This window comes from Kryptolebias marmoratus, linkage group LG15, assembly GCF_001649575.2.
Source record: "Kryptolebias marmoratus isolate JLee-2015 linkage group LG15, ASM164957v2, whole genome shotgun sequence".
Taxonomy (NCBI): domain Eukaryota; kingdom Metazoa; phylum Chordata; class Actinopteri; order Cyprinodontiformes; family Rivulidae; genus Kryptolebias; species Kryptolebias marmoratus.
Genome location: NC_051444.1, coordinates 3,422,169 through 3,440,074, shown reverse-complemented (window position 1 = coordinate 3,440,074; position 17,906 = coordinate 3,422,169). Strand labels below are relative to the sequence as shown.

Here is a 17,906-nt window from a genome sequence, read left to right as displayed (position 1 = left end):
AGTATGGTTCCCTTCCAGACAACAGAATCTGAATATCTTAGCACCACAGATCACCCACAAATTGATTAATTAGCCTTGCAAAATTAGTAGCAATGTATTAATTAAGCTTAAGTATATCAAATGCATTTTTTGCCAGTTTTAAACAGCGATTAATTGATGCTCCAACACGCCTGCAGCAGACATTAATACGGTCTCGTCTGGCTCAGCCGGAGAGGCTGGCAGCACATCGCTCGCCTCTGTGGAGATGACTGCCACAGTCACAATCACGAACAGACAGGCGGCAGTGGTGTAGGGAGATGTTACCCACTGATAGGGCTGTCCGAGCAAATGGAGGGGGAGAGAGAACCGATGCAGGGAGAGCATGGAGTGGGACGAACACCTTTCGAGTGTACCACCTGACCTCTCCTAATTACCTGCAACTGGATTATGATAATCAAACCGCCTCCTGCTTTGTCTTAGAAAAGGCAGGGATGAGTGGAGCAGAGGAGGGGGTGGGTGTGGGGTTGGGAGTGGGAGGATAATGTGATACTACAAGGACAGTGTGGATACTGTGAGGAGACAGCATGAGATGTGTTCCTATGACAGCACGGTAGAAGGTGATGAAATTGAGTTTTCTCTGTTATTTATGGCTCGGTTAGAGAAATTCCCACCCGCACATTTTTCCACCAGCTTAAATAAGAGAAACGTCATACTTGGTCAATTGTTCTCACACACGCAAATACATCCTAACAGTGATGTAAATGAGCATGTGGTCATGTACAGTGTGAAGCTCATAAATAAAAAATAAGAATGGCATCATATTTAGTTTGTACTTGTGAAACCATACATTTAAACAATGACCACTTTCTCTGTCAGTTTATGAAATTTATGGTGCTGAGGATGGACCTGAGGTTTTAATTGTATAATAAATATGCAACTTTAAAGAGATGTTTCTGAATCAACTATTTAGTCTTCAATTTAGCTTTTTGTTTAATAGACCAGTGGAAGTTTAGCTTAAAGCTGAAGATGATTTGTTGAACCTTTTGATACAGTGTGCCTCTTTATATACTGTTTCAGTCTTGTGTCCACACGGAAATGACAACTTAGGAGCCCCGAAACGTTATTTTTTTAAAATGGGGTTTAGAGTGATAAAATTCTTAAACATCACTGCTGCATTTTTGTGTGGACAGCCTAAATGCAACCTTTTGAAAACATTGATTTCAGAGTCTCACTTCAACGGTACGTAATGTGACATAAAATTCTACAAGAAAACGATGAGGGTGGCAAAAACAAAATTCTTTTTGTGGTGTTTACAGTTTGTAGCATTTGTTCCTCTTTTGTACTGTTTCTTGTTTATTATCATGGCAGCATTACAGCGCCACACACAGGCCTGGCATATTTACTACAGCATTTGGGTCATTTTACTGTGTTTGTGCGAATAAAAACATTTGTAGAACTGGTCCTGTGTTTATAAGAAATAAAGTTCATTTTAGAAAGCCAGCATTCCTGTATGGACAGGGATAATATCTAACTGTATGAACTGTTATTTATGCACTATAATATCAAGCATGAATTTCATTCTGACAAAAAAAAAGATTTTGTCTTTTAAGTACTTCATAAGAACAGACATTTGTGTGTAAAAAAGTGAATGATTTTTTTTAGGTCCATTTACAATTTACTATTTCTAATTTTATCATTTGCCTTTAAGCTCATTAAAGTATCACAAAATAACAGGAACAATACAGTTTAAAAGGAGAGTTCATATTATTTCATTATGACATTTTCGAGCCAAAGGAGGACACAACACATCTTCATCTGGAAAATTATGAGGATATTAAGTCTTTATAATTATTTAATAATACATTGTATCTTTAGTTCACTCTGAAACTAAACAAACTAAATGTTCAGACTCTATTCCATTGTAAATATTAACTCATTTTCCCTTGTGGCAGACTCTAGCATCACTTTTACCATTCATACATCTCACTGTATCACTCTTTTTTTTTTCTTTGTCTTTGTATTCAGAGCAATTAATTTTGAATCATAGGTGAACTTTTGATTAAAAAAGAATTGCAGTTGCAAGATTAATTGACTGGTCAGAAGTCAGATCAGATGCCCTTTTCACACTTATAGCCATAGCAACATCTATCCTACTCACTGTGGTCTTCAATAAAGCTTTATCAGACTTTTGAAAAGTGCACTCCGCTGAACTCATTCATATTTCATGGAAAGATTATTTTTTTCCTTAGTGTGTAGCTACATCTGCTTTTTGAATGCTGCTAAACTGGTATGAAAAAAGCTTCCTAATCATCATTTCATGTGTCTTTTTTATTTATTGGCATGTGCCCTCTTCATCCAAATGGTGCACTTAGGACTTATTAGTAGCAGTAGTGGCTGCAGTTAAAACTGCATGTGTATATAATTTTAACTTGTTTGGGTTTAGAATTGCATTAATGGTTGGATAGAAATAGAAACTGCTTTCATTACAGCTCACCAGTCATCATGGTCTACTTATGCATTTGCATATATAATGGCAGTTGCTGCATTTGAGATGTGTCAGAAACGGTTTGGAGATGGGTGACTTCTTATTTTTTCTAATTTGTTTTCTCTGGGTTCCTTTTTTGTAGATAAATTGTGGTTTTAATAAAAAAAAAAAAATCAGTTCAGTCTAGAAAATATAAGCAAGCTGAGAGGCTGGGAGAATAAAAAGAACAGTTCGGACAATTTTCAAGCAAATTCCAAAAAAGACAACAAATGAACAAAGCAATGCTGAATCTGACAGGCTGCTTGAAGACACGTCTTCTGAAGCATTTTCAGTGAGCTTTGAATCCAAAGTGGAGTTGTGATAGAGCCAGAATGTGACTCAGTCATATCATGTGGACAGAAAAGCTGACTTTTTGACATTTACCCATCCGATGAAAAGCTGAAAAGCACCAGTTGCTGCTGCTATGATGGTTTATAATAAAAAAAGTTCCGGTTTCTTATTACTATTGATACATCTTTCATACTTTTGATCATTTTATGCTATATATGTGACACTATCGTATGTCAAATTTAAATCTTTCATATCTTTTTGATATTTGCTCAAGAGGTTTTATTGCAACACTGTATACATGAGCGCAATAAAAAACAATATCTTAATTTGACAAAATTTTAAATAAAAATACAACAAGCTGACCTATATGCTACAGTAGACAGCAAGTTTTTCAATCCTAAAAAGCAAAATCTTTGAGTTTTTGATCTCCGTTAAAGAGTGGGCAGTGTTATTGTTGCATACTTCACATTTTATCATGATTGTTCCGCAGGTTAATAGACAAACAGCTGCTAGGAGAAAAGCTCCATCAGAGAGCACTGTAATTAGTCAGTTTTCAAACATTACTCTAAACAGGTAGCATATGGAGGAGTCATGGTTTCATGTGATGCCATCACATCCGTCTGTTTAAACATGATTAATTTAGGCCATCAGGGTGTGTTTACATCCGTTGTTCCAACAGAGATATGGAAGTGCGTCATTCCAGTCAGCTTTCTCGTTCCAACATGAGCACGACTTGATTGGCTCCTGTTTTGCCTGTTAGCACTTTTCATCAGCAATTATTAATGCAAAATTTAGGATTGGTTTTAGTGAGTCCTTATAAAGTGTTGTGATTTAATATGAAGCCACATAAGAATTCTTCTAAAAGTCCGGGGAGTAGATTAGAAACAGCAGCCAGATGCTCATGCGTCTTCTTACCATTTGCGCGAGCCATTGGGCAGAAAGAGGATTTGTCTCTGAGACTTTTCATTTTTTTTCTGCCCCTCATCTCTCCGGCGCTCCATGGCCTGTCCCTGGTCGGGCTGATAGCCTGATTCATTGCAACATCACCAACTTACTTTCCTGGTGGGGAATATAAAAACCATCAACAATCCATGGAGTCTGCCAGGATGCATCAGTCAAAGTCAAATAAGATTTGTGAGTGTTTTTGTGCCCGTACACATGCGCCCAATCGTGTGTCTCACCCCGTTCTTAGAGGATGTGGCAGTATCGCACAGCAGTGAGGCGATTTGCGGCTAAGCTCGTGGAATCCTGTGGAAAGCCTAAAATCTTGTGGGGTGAGGGGAGGGGAACTATCACAGTCTGAGGATTTCTTCCCTCTCATTATAGAAGATTTAAAGGGATTATTCTATTTTCTTTACCACACAAAGTTTTAATAAACTCTATTGTTATGACTTTGGTTCACGAGGAGTAATGTCCATTTCCATGTCCTTCTCGTTGTGCTCGGTGGATGTAATTTCAGGTTGATCCGGCTGCTGGGTGTGATTTCTACCTCTAAACCTCCCCTGCTCCCCTGCACGGTGGATCACCCTCAATCCTCATCCAGCTAGTGTAGCCGATCTCCAACACTGTAGCACGAGGGTGTTTGAGAGGATTGATGGATATCTTTGACTCTTACCACTTGGGCTGTAAAATCTGTGACATTATCCCTTTACCCTGGTAGTCGTAGTGAATAATTACAACATGTTTATAGGAGCTGTGAATAAGAACGTGTCTTACTTCTTTCTAGGTGACCTGATAACCTTTCAACAGCATGTGATTAAATAAAGGCCTAGCTGTGGTGGTGATCTTCAATTAGGTTGACTCCAAAAGTTAACAAGTTGTAGATGTGCATCAAGTGAATACTTTCTGTGACTTTCATTGAAATCTTCTTGTGCTTTTTGAGGTATTTTGCTAACAAACAGGGTTAACTTTAACAGTTAATGCCAAAGTTTTAAGCAATGTGTTGCATTCAGAACATGTGTTGGGGAAAATGCTCAGCTACTTCTAAATTTGTTCAGTGATTCATAAGTTATTTTGCTAACTGTACAAACACACACAGACACAACAAAAACATTATTGCTCTGCTTTTGCATTCTGTCATGGGCGATCACAACAATTCTGTATAATATCCCACTGGAAATACATTTCCTCTACATCTTGAAGAGATGCTGACCCTAAATGCTTACAGAAATGCAATCCTCAGTCCTTACACCATACTTGTGTTAATAAGAACATGACAGGGTATTATTCTAAGTGTGTAGTCACTCATTTTACACAAAAAAGAGAAAAAGAAACACATAAAGCCATTATAACGCAGTGGAAACGGTACTCAGGGCCCAATGAAAATGCACGTCTGCTAAGTATGAGGATTAGTCCAGAGTCATGAAGATTAAAAGGTAATCACTCTTCAACCATATTGTTAAAGCTTCATCCACTGTCAGGTCCGGTAAAACCCCAGTGTTATTGTTCATTTTTCTTTTTGTCAGTCAGCCTTTTAGTGAGAAGATTTCCATATAATAAACACACTTTCTTGAGCTGCTCTCTAGCTGCCAACTCGTTTTGCCATTGTGCTTATCAGAGGCCTCACCCAGTGGGCAGATTTGAATGTGTTTGTTTTTAATGCCTCATTTGTGTGCAAGAACTCAGAAAGTGAACCAAGGTGGTTTGATTAGTTTGCATATTTTGTGTTTGCAGTTTATACATGCTCACTGGCTTGCTTGCTTGCTGTAAACACACTAGTACCCCACATTAACATACAAAGGCTGTGTTATAACTCTCTCGTAAAAAATGGAAAAATAAAAAACCTGTAAAACTTGTTTCTACATAGATTCTCTCTATTCTCTCTAAGGAGCGAGAGCAGAGACAATCTGGTGTATTTATTATCGTCATCATCATGATAGACATGTTTCTGCTCTCTGTTCTCTTTGTAATCACATGATCAACATCCTCATAGATGTAGTGTCTGCGCTACAAATGAAATTAATTAACTTAGTGTGGCAGAGCCCCATGGCACTGCAGCCTGTTTTTGTTTTTTTTTTCTCTGTTTTTCCAGGCGTTAACCTCTCACTCTAAAGCCTTGTTAATATCGGGAAGCCAGCACAAACAAAAATTAGAACATTATCACAACTTTTATTGTGGAGATATTTTAAAAATACATGTTCTCGTGATAGATTTAAAGAATGGAGAAAATGTGCTGCAGGTTTTCAGCTTTTGAATGGCACTAAAAAAAAAACAACCCTGATTCCATAGAAGTTGAGAGATTGTGTAATAATCTGTAATAATCATCTTATATCTAATATGAATAATATCTAATATGAATAAAACAGAATGCGATGATAATAAACTAATCAACTCATTTTTTACCAACAGTCTGTAAATGTCTGGGAACTGAAGACACCAGTTGCCGGAGATTTTGTGGGGGAATGTTGTCCCATTCTTGTCTGCTGCAGGAGTCTAGCTGTACAACCCTGGGTCGTCTTTACTGCGTTTGTTGCTTGATTGGAGCAGATGCTGTTTTAACGCCTGTATATGCTGTTATGCATTTATGGTGCCTTTCCAGATGTGTCAGCTGCTCAAGATAAAGATACTATTGCACCCCAAACCAACAGATAACCCCTTTCCTCTTTAGTACAAACGACATGGTGTCTGTAATAATGACCTTATTTTAAAAACAATTGACAAAATTATTGTTTCAACATTTGACGTGGTTCCAATATTTTTATGAGATTTTAAAATCATAGCAGCGGGTTTTATTTATGTTTTACACAGCATCTCAACTTTTTCAAAACTGGGGTTGAACATTTGGAGTGCTTGATATTTTCTGCATAGGAAAAAGAAAGACCACTAGGAAATTTTGAATTGCCACCTGAGAATTGACCATTTTTCCCTCATCTTGACAAAAGTGAAAAAGGAGCAATCACAACACAAGAGGTCATTGGACCTCTGAAGGAGTTGGAGAGCAGCAGTGGAATTGTTCTGGTGCATGCTCTCAGTGGGTGAAACATGTTGTCCTGCACAGCGGTAGGGAGGATACTACGGAGCAGATTATAATGATACAGAACATCGTCACTCCTTGGATCTGAGCCACTCTGCAGCCATCTGTCCTCTGTCCATGGACAGCCAGCCATTTTTGCATTTGTACATAAGTGTGTGTGTGTGTGTCAGATGTAATTCTAGACATTAACCATGCTGTTTTACATATGCTTTGATAGCCTTTTTTACTTCCTCCCTATTGTTATTCGCTCATAAACATAATCATTCTCATCTCTTTCGGCACTCATTTTTGTGGCTTACTTTCAAATTTGATCAAAGTATCTGTTTATTTTATGACAACACCTAATTCTTATTGCAGATACTTGCTTTGCTCATCTCCAAACTGCTAGGCATCTAATCCAAATAGTCATTGTTTTCGGTCTGTTTCTGGGAGATGATCAGTTGAGCAAAAACATATTGATAAACAATTATTACATCTTTATTACAGTTTTGCATCCCTTTTTCTCAGAAAGTGCTTTTATTCATGGCCTTTTATTTAATTTTTTGATTTTTTAAGCTACGTAGGAGTTTTATAAACAGTTGCAACTTAGAAGAGATTTTGACATTAGTAAAATTTCTGTAATTTTTAGAATCCATGGTCACACTTAAAGATAGGCTGAGTGAATAAATGTTTCAGAGTTTAGATTTTCTTCATCTGAGTGCAAAATTTGCAGTGCGTATGGAAATGACAACTCCCTCGCATTTCATTAAAGACCTTTTTAATATCAACCTTTCTGCAGCTCAATGTACAACTGGTGTTACAGCAGCTCTGTGACCTGTCAGAGTCTGTGACCTGTTGTGATACCCCCAGGTAATGTTAAATACTTGGTGCATGCACAGAATGGGAAGGTGGAATTAAGACAAATTTTTATTTTTATTTTTGCTGTTTAATCCAAAAGGCTTGTGTAAAACTGCAGCCTCTGCAGCTGTAACACAATCTCCAAAGGGGAAACAAATGTTATTTTCCCATGCATAAAAAAAACAAAAGTATATTTACTGAGTAAGAGGTTCATGATAAAGTCACAAACTAGTGATAAATGAGATACTGAAGCCAACTCAGTTGAGTAGAATCACTTTAAAATACGTATAAAACTGCGTGGAAAATTTGATATTTATGCCTTAATTTTATAAAACTGCTTCAAAACATTAGGATTTAATAAAACACTATAGCTTCCAAACACTTTATATAAAAAGATTTGGACTTTCTGTACAGATTGTATTTTTTGGAGTGACGTACTGGAACTTAGTACTTATGTTTAGACATAATGCAACTTCAAGATTTCCACAAGCTTACCTAAGAGTTAATTTTATAATATTGTAGTAGCTGTGGATAGACAGCATTCCTGTCCAGACAAGGCCTTAGGTGGTTATAATGTTATTGCTAATCTGATTAAATCTATCCTTTTAAGTATGATAGCAATTGAAGCACATAGAAAGTTTTACAGTTTTAATCGATATATAATGATGTCATTTGAGACTGCAGACTCATTTCCACTCAGTAGGATTGTAAAACCAGCCTAAAGGTGTTATCTATTAAATTAATTTATTAAAACTGTATATATATATATGTGTGTCTGTGTGTGTGTGTGTGTGTATAGTTTATATTGGAGTAACGACATGCTTATTCCAGGAGTAGGACTTATTGCATCACGTGCAGAGTTATCCCATATTGAACTCTTTAACATTATCAATTATGGCAACACCAAAAGATAAATTGCTTCATCAATTCCTTGCAGTCAGTTACAAAGTGGAGAAACTGTTCAGCTTCTGATTATGTGAAAATGAACTGCCTGCTAAAAAAAATTTGTCCAGACAATAAATTTAGCACAATTTCAACTGCCAAGACGCAATCGGAGGGCCTCTCTGTCTGGGTTGTTTTCATGCCTGATGTGAGTGAATATATTTGTGATGCCCCGAGGCGTTGTTTCCCCATGTTACGCTGCATCAGGAACCAGAGAGACAAATGGCCCCGGCCTGTCCAAGGCATCAGGACTTCTTCTTTCTTCAACCATAACTAGTAATGTCCTTTCATCCGTTGCCTGCAGTGCTATAGATAATGGAGTTTTTGAAGAAGAGGAAACACTAAAACAAAGAGACGGGGATGTGGCTTATCAGATGACAGTGGATGGGATGATCAGAAGAGAAACAATGGAGACATTTGAAAGAGTATAGATAGTGGTAGCACTGAGATTTACACGTGTGAAATGCCTCCAACCTCAAAAGTGGTTTGAAAGTATAAAATCTTGAGAAAAGAGTGGAATGATGTGGAAAGAAAAGCTCATGGGTGTTTGGATGGATAGATGGAGATGAGCGGGACAGCAGGCAGGCTTCATGGGTGATAGGCTTAAGTAGCATGGTGTCTGGCACCCAGCAGTCATCAAGCCACCAATGCAAATCTAAAAGAAAAAACACTCACAAAGTAAACATATTCCCTGCTAAGACATGTGCCAGCCCAGTCACATTTGGGGGTACACTACATGCATTGTCAAAACGCCTGTCATTATGTCAACTCTTACACATAACATGTAATATTTGCTGGAGCATTGGTGCTACAAATAGCGCTTTGTAGTTATCGAACGCAAATCTTTTTTTTTTTGCCCATATGCAACATATATCTGATTCTTTTATTGACAGTCTGAACTTGACAAATCTGATATTTTTCAAATCCGACCCAGATAATTAACATCAGTGATACTAAATCATATTCATATCCAGTGTATTTCAAAGCAACCTCAGTCTGAACAATTGTGTCGTGTTTAATCTGACTTTTACGTCATTGAAATCAGGATCATCATCTTATTGATAATGACGTCATGCAGTTTAAAGCCTGGAACACGGCACGTCTGTAACTACAAAATAGAAGTCCAGTTGCTTCGTCTTATATCTTTACTTTTTAGATTTGCCAATTACTGGTTCACTAAGAATCTAACACTAACATTGATGTTGGATTATATTGATATTAGCGTGATGGGATCAATACTTGAGTTTGTTTCTGTCTTTTACTTGCAGTACTAAACTCTAATACTAAAAGTGTAATTCTGCCCCTGAGTAGATGAGAAGTGACGAGATCAAATGTAAAGATTGGACAAAACAAGCATGGCAAATAATAATTTTGTTGTCTCCGATTCCACAGCAACTGTATAATTGATACACACATGCTAACATGCGTAACATCCATGTTTACTTCCGTAAACACAGTATGCTGTGTGTGACATCACGTCTTCTTCTGCACATGTGAGTCACTTCAGGACCATAGACTGGAGTCTTGGTCACATTTAAATTATAATGTGAACAGCCAGGCCAAAAAAAAATCAGATCTAAGGAAAACATCTGAACTGAGCATTAAGACCTGCATGCAGTGGGAAAGTAGCTGAAGTAAAGTCCAGTCTATGCTAGCTGAAGGAATTTCATTTCACATATCTGTTTCATGTGTGACACTGAAGCTTGAGAGATTGAACGCATGTACATACGTGTGTTTCCGTGAATATGTGAGAATGGCGACTTGAAGTGTTTTTCCCCGATAACCCCAGTTTGTTACTTTTTGATCCTGCTAAATTAAGATAACAGGCTTGGTTAATTAAACTGTCACATGGCAATACCTTGAGGAATTGCGAGGCCAACACAGCTTTAATTGGGTGGCTGCTATTGTCCCTGTTTTGCCTCCCTTCTGTGAGAAGCAGCTCCACAGAGGGGGGAAAACACACCCATAGCTGCTGGGAAAGGACAGAAGAGCTTATGATGGGCACAAATGAACTACATAAGGAAGAAGAGTAGGGTAAATGCAGAGTAATCTTAACTCAAATGTGTGGAAAACCATTTGATTCGAATATATCTGAGTCACTTATTAAAATATAAACCCTTTGCTGTAATTTGCTACAGTTGCTTTGTAAAAATGCCAACATTTGATTAGACTTTAAATCACTTGGCATCACTGCTTCAGTTTGCAATAATGAGAGTTTACACTGTAGTTGTTTCTGCAGTGAATTAGTTGCAAGGGTCTGCAAAGCCCAGTGGACGATGTCAGCAAGCTTAAGATGCATCTGTAATTACCAGAAGCCAATTAACAGCTGACCTCACCATCCCACCTCAAACCACAGCGAGAGATCTATTATGGAGATTTGAAGGGCTTGTAGTGTAAACAACTGAGACTGATGAATCTAATGTGCCTGGGCATTTGGGCTCCTTTTTTTTTCTTTTTTGGTTCTCACACTTTATTGTAATTAGACCACTATCAAGTAAGCAGATGGATGCATTGCAGATGTGTAGATTTTGTAACAAAACACTAATTTTATTAACCTGCCCATGTTTTTACGTGTTTGATCCAGCCTTGTTTTTCACATTCAGTAAATAGAATGACTGCAAGGTGGTGTTATTGTATAATTAATAAATCTTATAGCATTATGGCGTGAAACTAAAGACTAAAACATCATGAGATTTCTCATCAAGTTGAAAAATATTTTGTGAACTAAAAAATAAACCCTGTCTCATAAAATCATCACTTAAAATGTCTCCACCACTTTAAATTGTTTATGTGGCAGCAGTTTAATCAATGGAATATTAAAAAATAGCAGATCAGGAGCAGATCAGGGTTTTATTTTCTTCCACTTGTGAAAATGAATTTGAAAGGTCTGAAAAGACTCATGAGAAATCAGACAGGAGAGAGGCCAGTCAGTTGGGTTTGTGGCAAAAACCTTTTTCTTAAAAATATTGTTAAAACATTGTCTTGTTTTATTTTGTCTCATTCCGTTCCATGGAATAATGTCTCGTTACACCCCGAGTTGATGCCATAAAATGCATCATAATACTGAGATGTTTGATAGAAATAGATATTCTTGAAAGTGTTTTGGGGTCTTAGCAGCATTTTTGGCTTTTTGTTCCTGGAAGAAGTTTGCGTAATGGCTTAGTGCTCATTCTGTGGGGATGTTTTGAAAACTGTTGTCCATCTGTCCCTGAAGGTGATCAAAATCTGCCTTGATTAGCAAGTGGGAAATCTGGGTAATGGTCCCCTGTGCCTCCTCTTATCCCCTCCCAAGTACGGATCAAAGAGGATGAAGTTTAGAGCCTAAGGATAATCTAGTTCCCTAGATTGTTATAATACTGCTCAGGGTGATCCTGTGGATGCAAGCAGGCCTGGGCGTGCTTGTGACTGTGGTTTTTTGCTTGCATATACTTGTCTGAGTGTTGGTGCTCAAAAGAGAAAAGGCAGACAATAGCTGGATGAGCTTGTGAAATAGTACACTTAGGCACATGGAAAATAGACTCTTGCTGAAGCTATATCCAGGCAACCACCGCAGGATTTATAACATTTTACAACATCACAACACATAATTGCCACCATCTTCCTGTTTTCAGCTTTAAGCTGATAAAATGTATTTAAATTAGTTCATTTAAATTTAAATTTAAGCTGAGTATTTCTCCTTCAGTAATGAATGAATAAATATATAACAAATTTCTATGCATGTGAAAGTACAAAAAAGATGTTGGGTGATGTTTGGGGAAAGTTGGCATAATATCTAATCAGATGGAGATAAAGGTGAAAAAGTACTTGTCATTCTATGACCAAATAAGCACTATTTCTTGATTAAGAAAACAGTAAACCTTACATCTAATGAGCTGATTGTCATCTAGGTTGGCAACAACTTACTAAAGTTTTGCCCCATCTTCTTGTTAAAAATCATTCAGTTAGAAGTTGTTTAACAGTATACCTGCTTCTACTTATGCAACATTTCAATGGGATTCAAATCTGGGCTGTAACCTGGCCTTTCCATAACTCTGCATTTCCTCTTCTTTAAGTCATTCCTTGGTAGATTTGCTGGTGTGCAAGGAGTCATTATCCTCTTGAAAGGTCCACTTCCAGTTCAATTTCAACTTTTGGCCAGATGGCCTCACATTATCTTCTAGCACTCTTTGATATGATGCAGAACTCATAGTTGGATCAGTAACTGCAAGCTGCCCAGTCCCAGGGGCAGTGAAGCAACCTCAGACCAGAACATTTCCTCCATGCTTTACGCTTGGCATGAGGTTCTGCTCCTGGAAAACCATCTGTGACCTGCACCGAATGTCTGCTTCTACAGCAAAAGATAAAAGAACACATTATTAGAAGAGGCGTGGTTTTCACGTTTGAAGTCTTTGTCTATCGTTTTGTTTGTTCATTCATTCTGTCATGCTATTTGAGTTTATTATTCCTTTCTGTCATCTTTAACATCAGGAGATAAGTGCTGAATCTGGGATGGAATTCTTAGAAACTTCTTTTTTAATAAAAGGCTCTTTACTTTGGCTTTGCCTGTTGAGGAGTCCATAAATTGGGAACTGTTTCTAATCTATGCCACTTGCAGATGATCCTCTTTACATAGAAATGATTTATTTCAAATAATTCAGTTTTTTTTTAAATCCCCTGACATCTGCAGTCTTTTTTTTCAAAGGCCTTAGAGAAATCTTTAGACTCTGTCATGATGACGCCGCACACTTAAACAGCAAAGAGAACAGCAGGTTGTAGATGTCAAAGGTTTAAGAATTTGAGAATATGATAAATGTCAGCGAATTTTTGCTTTTTGTCTTCAAGGCTTATCTATTGTTATTGCCTGTATGTGCACGAGTTTATCTGTCTTTCTTTTAGCAAAATATCTCATGATCCACTGGACAAATTTTAATGAAACCTTCCAAAAATAATTACTGGTTATACAGATACTGACCTCAGCAAACACAAAAATGGCTATAACTCAATTTTACAGATACTTAGCTACTTAGATTTGATGCGTTAGTAACAGAGTCATCCCCAAATCAAGTACTTACAGATCACACAATATCTAGAGATATTGCATTGACCAGAAATTTTAAAACTCAATTAATTTTCAATAAACATTATCTTAGTTTAAACCATGGGTGTCAAACTCCATTCCTCGGGGGCCGCTCTCCTGCATGTTTTAGATGTGTTCTTGCTTTAAAACACCTGGTTTAAATAGATGACTTGTTGCCATGCTCCTGGAGAACTTGATGATTTGGTGAGGAGATGATTAAACTGTTTGAATCAGGTGTGTTGGAGCAGAAAAACCTAAAACTCCCAGGACAGCAGCCCTCGAGGCCCTGGTTTAAACCACTGGCACAAAAGTTGCCTGGTGACATGCATTTTTTAATGAAAACCTAGACCTTTTTTCATTTTTTGTCAAATTTTGGATAAGCCCTAAAACATAAATGTGTTGGTGTGTTCAAACTTTTACCTGGTAGTACTACAGTACCTGGTACTGCATGTAATGTAAAATGCAAAAGAGTAGAGGTATACTATTAGCAAATGAAGTGTTCTTTCCCCCTGATGTGATGTTTTTGAGAAAAAAGTTGTTTTATAAGACTTAAAAAAACATCCAAAATAATTTAATACTTGTCTGGCTAGCAATTAGCCTAGTCTGAACGAAGATTTTTGCATCTTTCTTAATTTTCCATGCTCTATCATGGCTGATAAGGTCCTGTTTGTTGATAACCTTGAGACTGAACATCACTTCAAAGTTGACTGAACTTTCTCTTTAAGTCATTTGACTGAAAATATGAATTGACTGTGTTTGTTGTTTGGTGGGTTCAGCTTTTTTTGTTTAATTGAATGAGCTGTAAGTGTTGTGTATTAAGTAAAAAAAAAAAAGTGGCCAACTAGTTAATATGGTGTAAAGTCAGTGGTATTAGTTTACAATATGTAGTTATTTCATTTAGTCCTCAACCTGTTTTATGAAAAGCATCTGTAGTAAGAAACATGTCCAAAACAAAATTCCTGCTAAATAACTGCGACTTGTTTGCGCTCTTTTGTTTTTCTTTCCTCTGTCACTCACAGTTTGCGAAATGACAGTGAGCTTAAGCTTTGCTCAATCTCATTTTATTCTTAAGTTCCCTGTTGTTCCACATGATCTCTTCCCACCCTGATCTGTGTCTGGTGTTGGTGTCCAGCTGTTTCATCTGCATGACAAGTGGTTCAGGAAACTCCCTTATTGTTCACTGACCAATCGCAAACACACCAGAATGCTGTCAACGAGCATTTTCCACCCAGTGGTTTGCATTTTCCTGCACCTGTGGTTTTAACTCGGAGGGCAGGGGAGGCAAGAAGGGGGTGGCAGAATGTGAAGAATCTGGGCACTGGGGTGGAAAGGCAGTCAGAGTTGGGATTAGGCTGTCCCTCTGTCTGCAGAGATTAAAGGAAATAGATTCATAGTGTGTTTCCCTCTTTTTTTGTTGTGTTTTCTTCAAAACGCATCACAGAACAGCTGAGCCTTCCCACCCGTATTTGCATATTTGTAATTTGCATGAACTCATTGGAGCTTGGAGGGAACTTACGGTTGTGTGTGCATGTGTGCATGAAGGCGAGCTTGTGTGTTTCGGTATGTGCTTTGCAATTCGACGAGCAAAATCAAAACCTTGTCCAAGCCATCAAATAAACGTGACTGGAAAAACCTGCACTGCATTCATGGAAATCTTGCCCTCAAATTACCCGAAAAGCTAAAGCATTGTTGTCCTAAATTTACTGGAATGTTAAGAATTTACTCCGACTGCCTTCGCTGACGTATAACTTGTTGTTACAGTGTATCATACTGCAGTAGAAAGCCCACTGTGGAGAGTTACTAGGATAGATAGTCATTCTGCACTGCGGTGCTTTGCTAGCTGGGTTGTGAATCTTATCAGGCAGAGTTGTGGTGGATTTTGTGTGTATGTGTTTGTGTGTGTGAGTGTGTGTGTGTGTGTCCAGGCCCCTTTGGAGTCCATTAATCCCAAATCTAACAGACATACTGCAGAAGCAGCCTTTGATGTGTGCCGAATCCCTCACTGGAATATTGGATGCAGCTTCGCTTTCCTTTTTCTCGTCAAGAACGCATTGTTTTGTCCCCCCGCCGTGATGTTGGTGCTGTCCAGCAGGACAGGTGGCTGACGTGTTATGAGTTTGTTTACAATTCAGGTGTGTTTTTTCGCCAGTTTTCTGATCTGTAATTTTACATCTCTGAGCCCTTTTAATCCCATTCTTATCTTGTGTAAGCCTTCTAATCTTTGACCCTAATCTTAAACCGCTGAATAGAATGGGGCAGTGTGGATTGAGGAGAGTTGTTTTTCTCACCTTCAAATTCAATGCATACATTTGTCACAGAGAGCTAGGGTCCTCTAGCCTTTGGGTTTTCTGTCTCACAAGCTAAAGTGTGCCTATTGCCTTATATTTATACTTGTTTATGTTTTATTGGCGGACCCTGGAGTTGAACCCAGTCTATTTTAAAGCCCTTTGCTCATAACTCACCAGTCTCAGGAGTAAAGAGGATGGAGAGGCAAAGAAAGTACAAATTAGATAGTGAGATGGAAAATGCATTTCTATTTGAAATTATTATCCTCCCTGACGGGTATACTAATAAACTGTTATTGCATTACAGTCAGTTTCTTTTAATCTAATCATGCTTATAAACAGATGAGTGATAGTGTTATTGTGTGTGTGTATATTTATCCATACAGAGACAAAGGCAACCAGTGTCTAGACGGCAAACACCAATTTGGCTGGGACACAGAGGAACGTCAATGCTAAAGCAATGCTGGTGAAACACAAGGCATGTCCTTTAGTTTTTGCATGGAAGGGAGATTGTAGGAGCAGAAAGACAGCAATGGCAGAAGGAGGTGTTGCAGCAGAAATGGAGGAAAGGTTGGCAGAGCTCACCGTGGCTAATACATCCAAAGTGTGTCAGTTAGCTCTTTAAGTGTGTTAGGCCCCAGGGCTGAGCAAGCCAACACCATCGACTCAACCCACCTCACTCCACCTTTCCACTTAGCCTCTGTTCAACACCCGCCAATATCCTTAGGGGAGTTACACTGCTGTTCATTGGCACAATTGATCAAATGCCTTCATGCTAAAGTGTACATTTTTTCTCATTGCACTTATTAGTCTCATGAGTACATGTTCTAACGGATGAATTTAGAGTGTTGCAGTGGTATGCTGCATGATATGCAACTGCAGAGGTGCTCACATCAGTTTCCTTTTCCAACACATTGTAAAGTTTATTTTTTAAATATTAAAGCTGCACTATAGATAAACTTGCAATGTGCTATGTTATTATAAAATGATGATATTAATTGCGATAAACCCACATTCTCCTCACCTTCTCTTCTGGCATATGTCAAGTATAAATGTAATTTAAAATGTACTACAAATTAATAACCGGGAAGTGAATTAATATAGTAAAATGTTTAGCCAAAACATTTATTTACTTAATTAATAAATGTAAACACTATTTAATTCTAAATTTTCCCTACGAGTAGCAATTCCACATACTGCTTACAGTGAAAATGCCTTGCTTTTTAAAGTTCTGTTGAATCAAAATGGAAAAAAAAATATGTTGAAAACATTTGCACAAAGGCTTAAGTCTTTCTGGTTAGGCCATTTGAAAACATCTGATTTGTATCATATCGACTACGTGCTTAAATTACAAATATGCCTGCAGAGGTTGTTAGTTGAACTGAATTAATGCATGAGAAGAACACAGCAGAAACTCACAAATGACACTGGGAAATAACATTTCTGTTGGTATTCCACTCTGCAAAACGGAATCTGAATATAAATAAGTAGCACAGTAAATAAGTGGCTTGCATCTTATCGTTCAATAATATTTAGACAAGGATTTTAGCATAAGCAATTAAACTGAGGTAAGGCTTTTCTGCAGTATAAAATTCAAATACTTTAAAATGTGTATTTTGTGTCATGTCAAGTTATAGATCTGTAGAAGAGCTCTGGCAATAAGTAATTTGTTTATTTTTTAGCCATTTTGGATTGCATTGATACGTGCTGACAAGCTTGTCAGCACATATCCCCCTGCCTACCTTATCAACTCAGTTTCCACTTTTAAAACAGCTGCTAAGATGAATGTGGTGACGCCAATCTGTCGAACCTGCATTAGGCATATAAAACTTTCCTAGTTCTCCATTATCGCTTTTCTCTCAGAGCTGAGCTTGGTTCAGCTTCAAAATGGTCAAGATAGTTTAATCCTAATATTTATGCATTGGCAATTTGTCACAACTGTGGATCAGTGAGTGACCATCATGCACCAAAAAGTTCAGAGATTCAATCCTTACTCCCTTTACATGTTAAAGTGTCTTT

The 17,906-nt window shown here is 37.7% G+C and overlaps 1 protein-coding gene across 3 annotated transcripts in view; it reads left to right on the top strand.

Moving 5' to 3' along the window:
• pcdh17 (protocadherin 17) overlaps nt 1–17,906 on the top strand; it is a 66,646-nt gene that overhangs the window by 29,551 nt on the left and 19,189 nt on the right. The window contains exon 5 of one of the 3 annotated variants that reach the window (XM_017404433.3): nt 16,274–16,471. The exons of the other annotated variants lie outside the window; for them this stretch is intronic. Coding sequence (XP_017259922.1) covers nt 16,274–16,296 — 23 coding nt within the window. The 3' untranslated portion in view covers nt 16,297–16,471. Of the gene's footprint in view, nt 1–16,273; nt 16,472–17,906 lie in introns of those variants that run through there. 3 annotated transcript variants of the gene reach the window in all.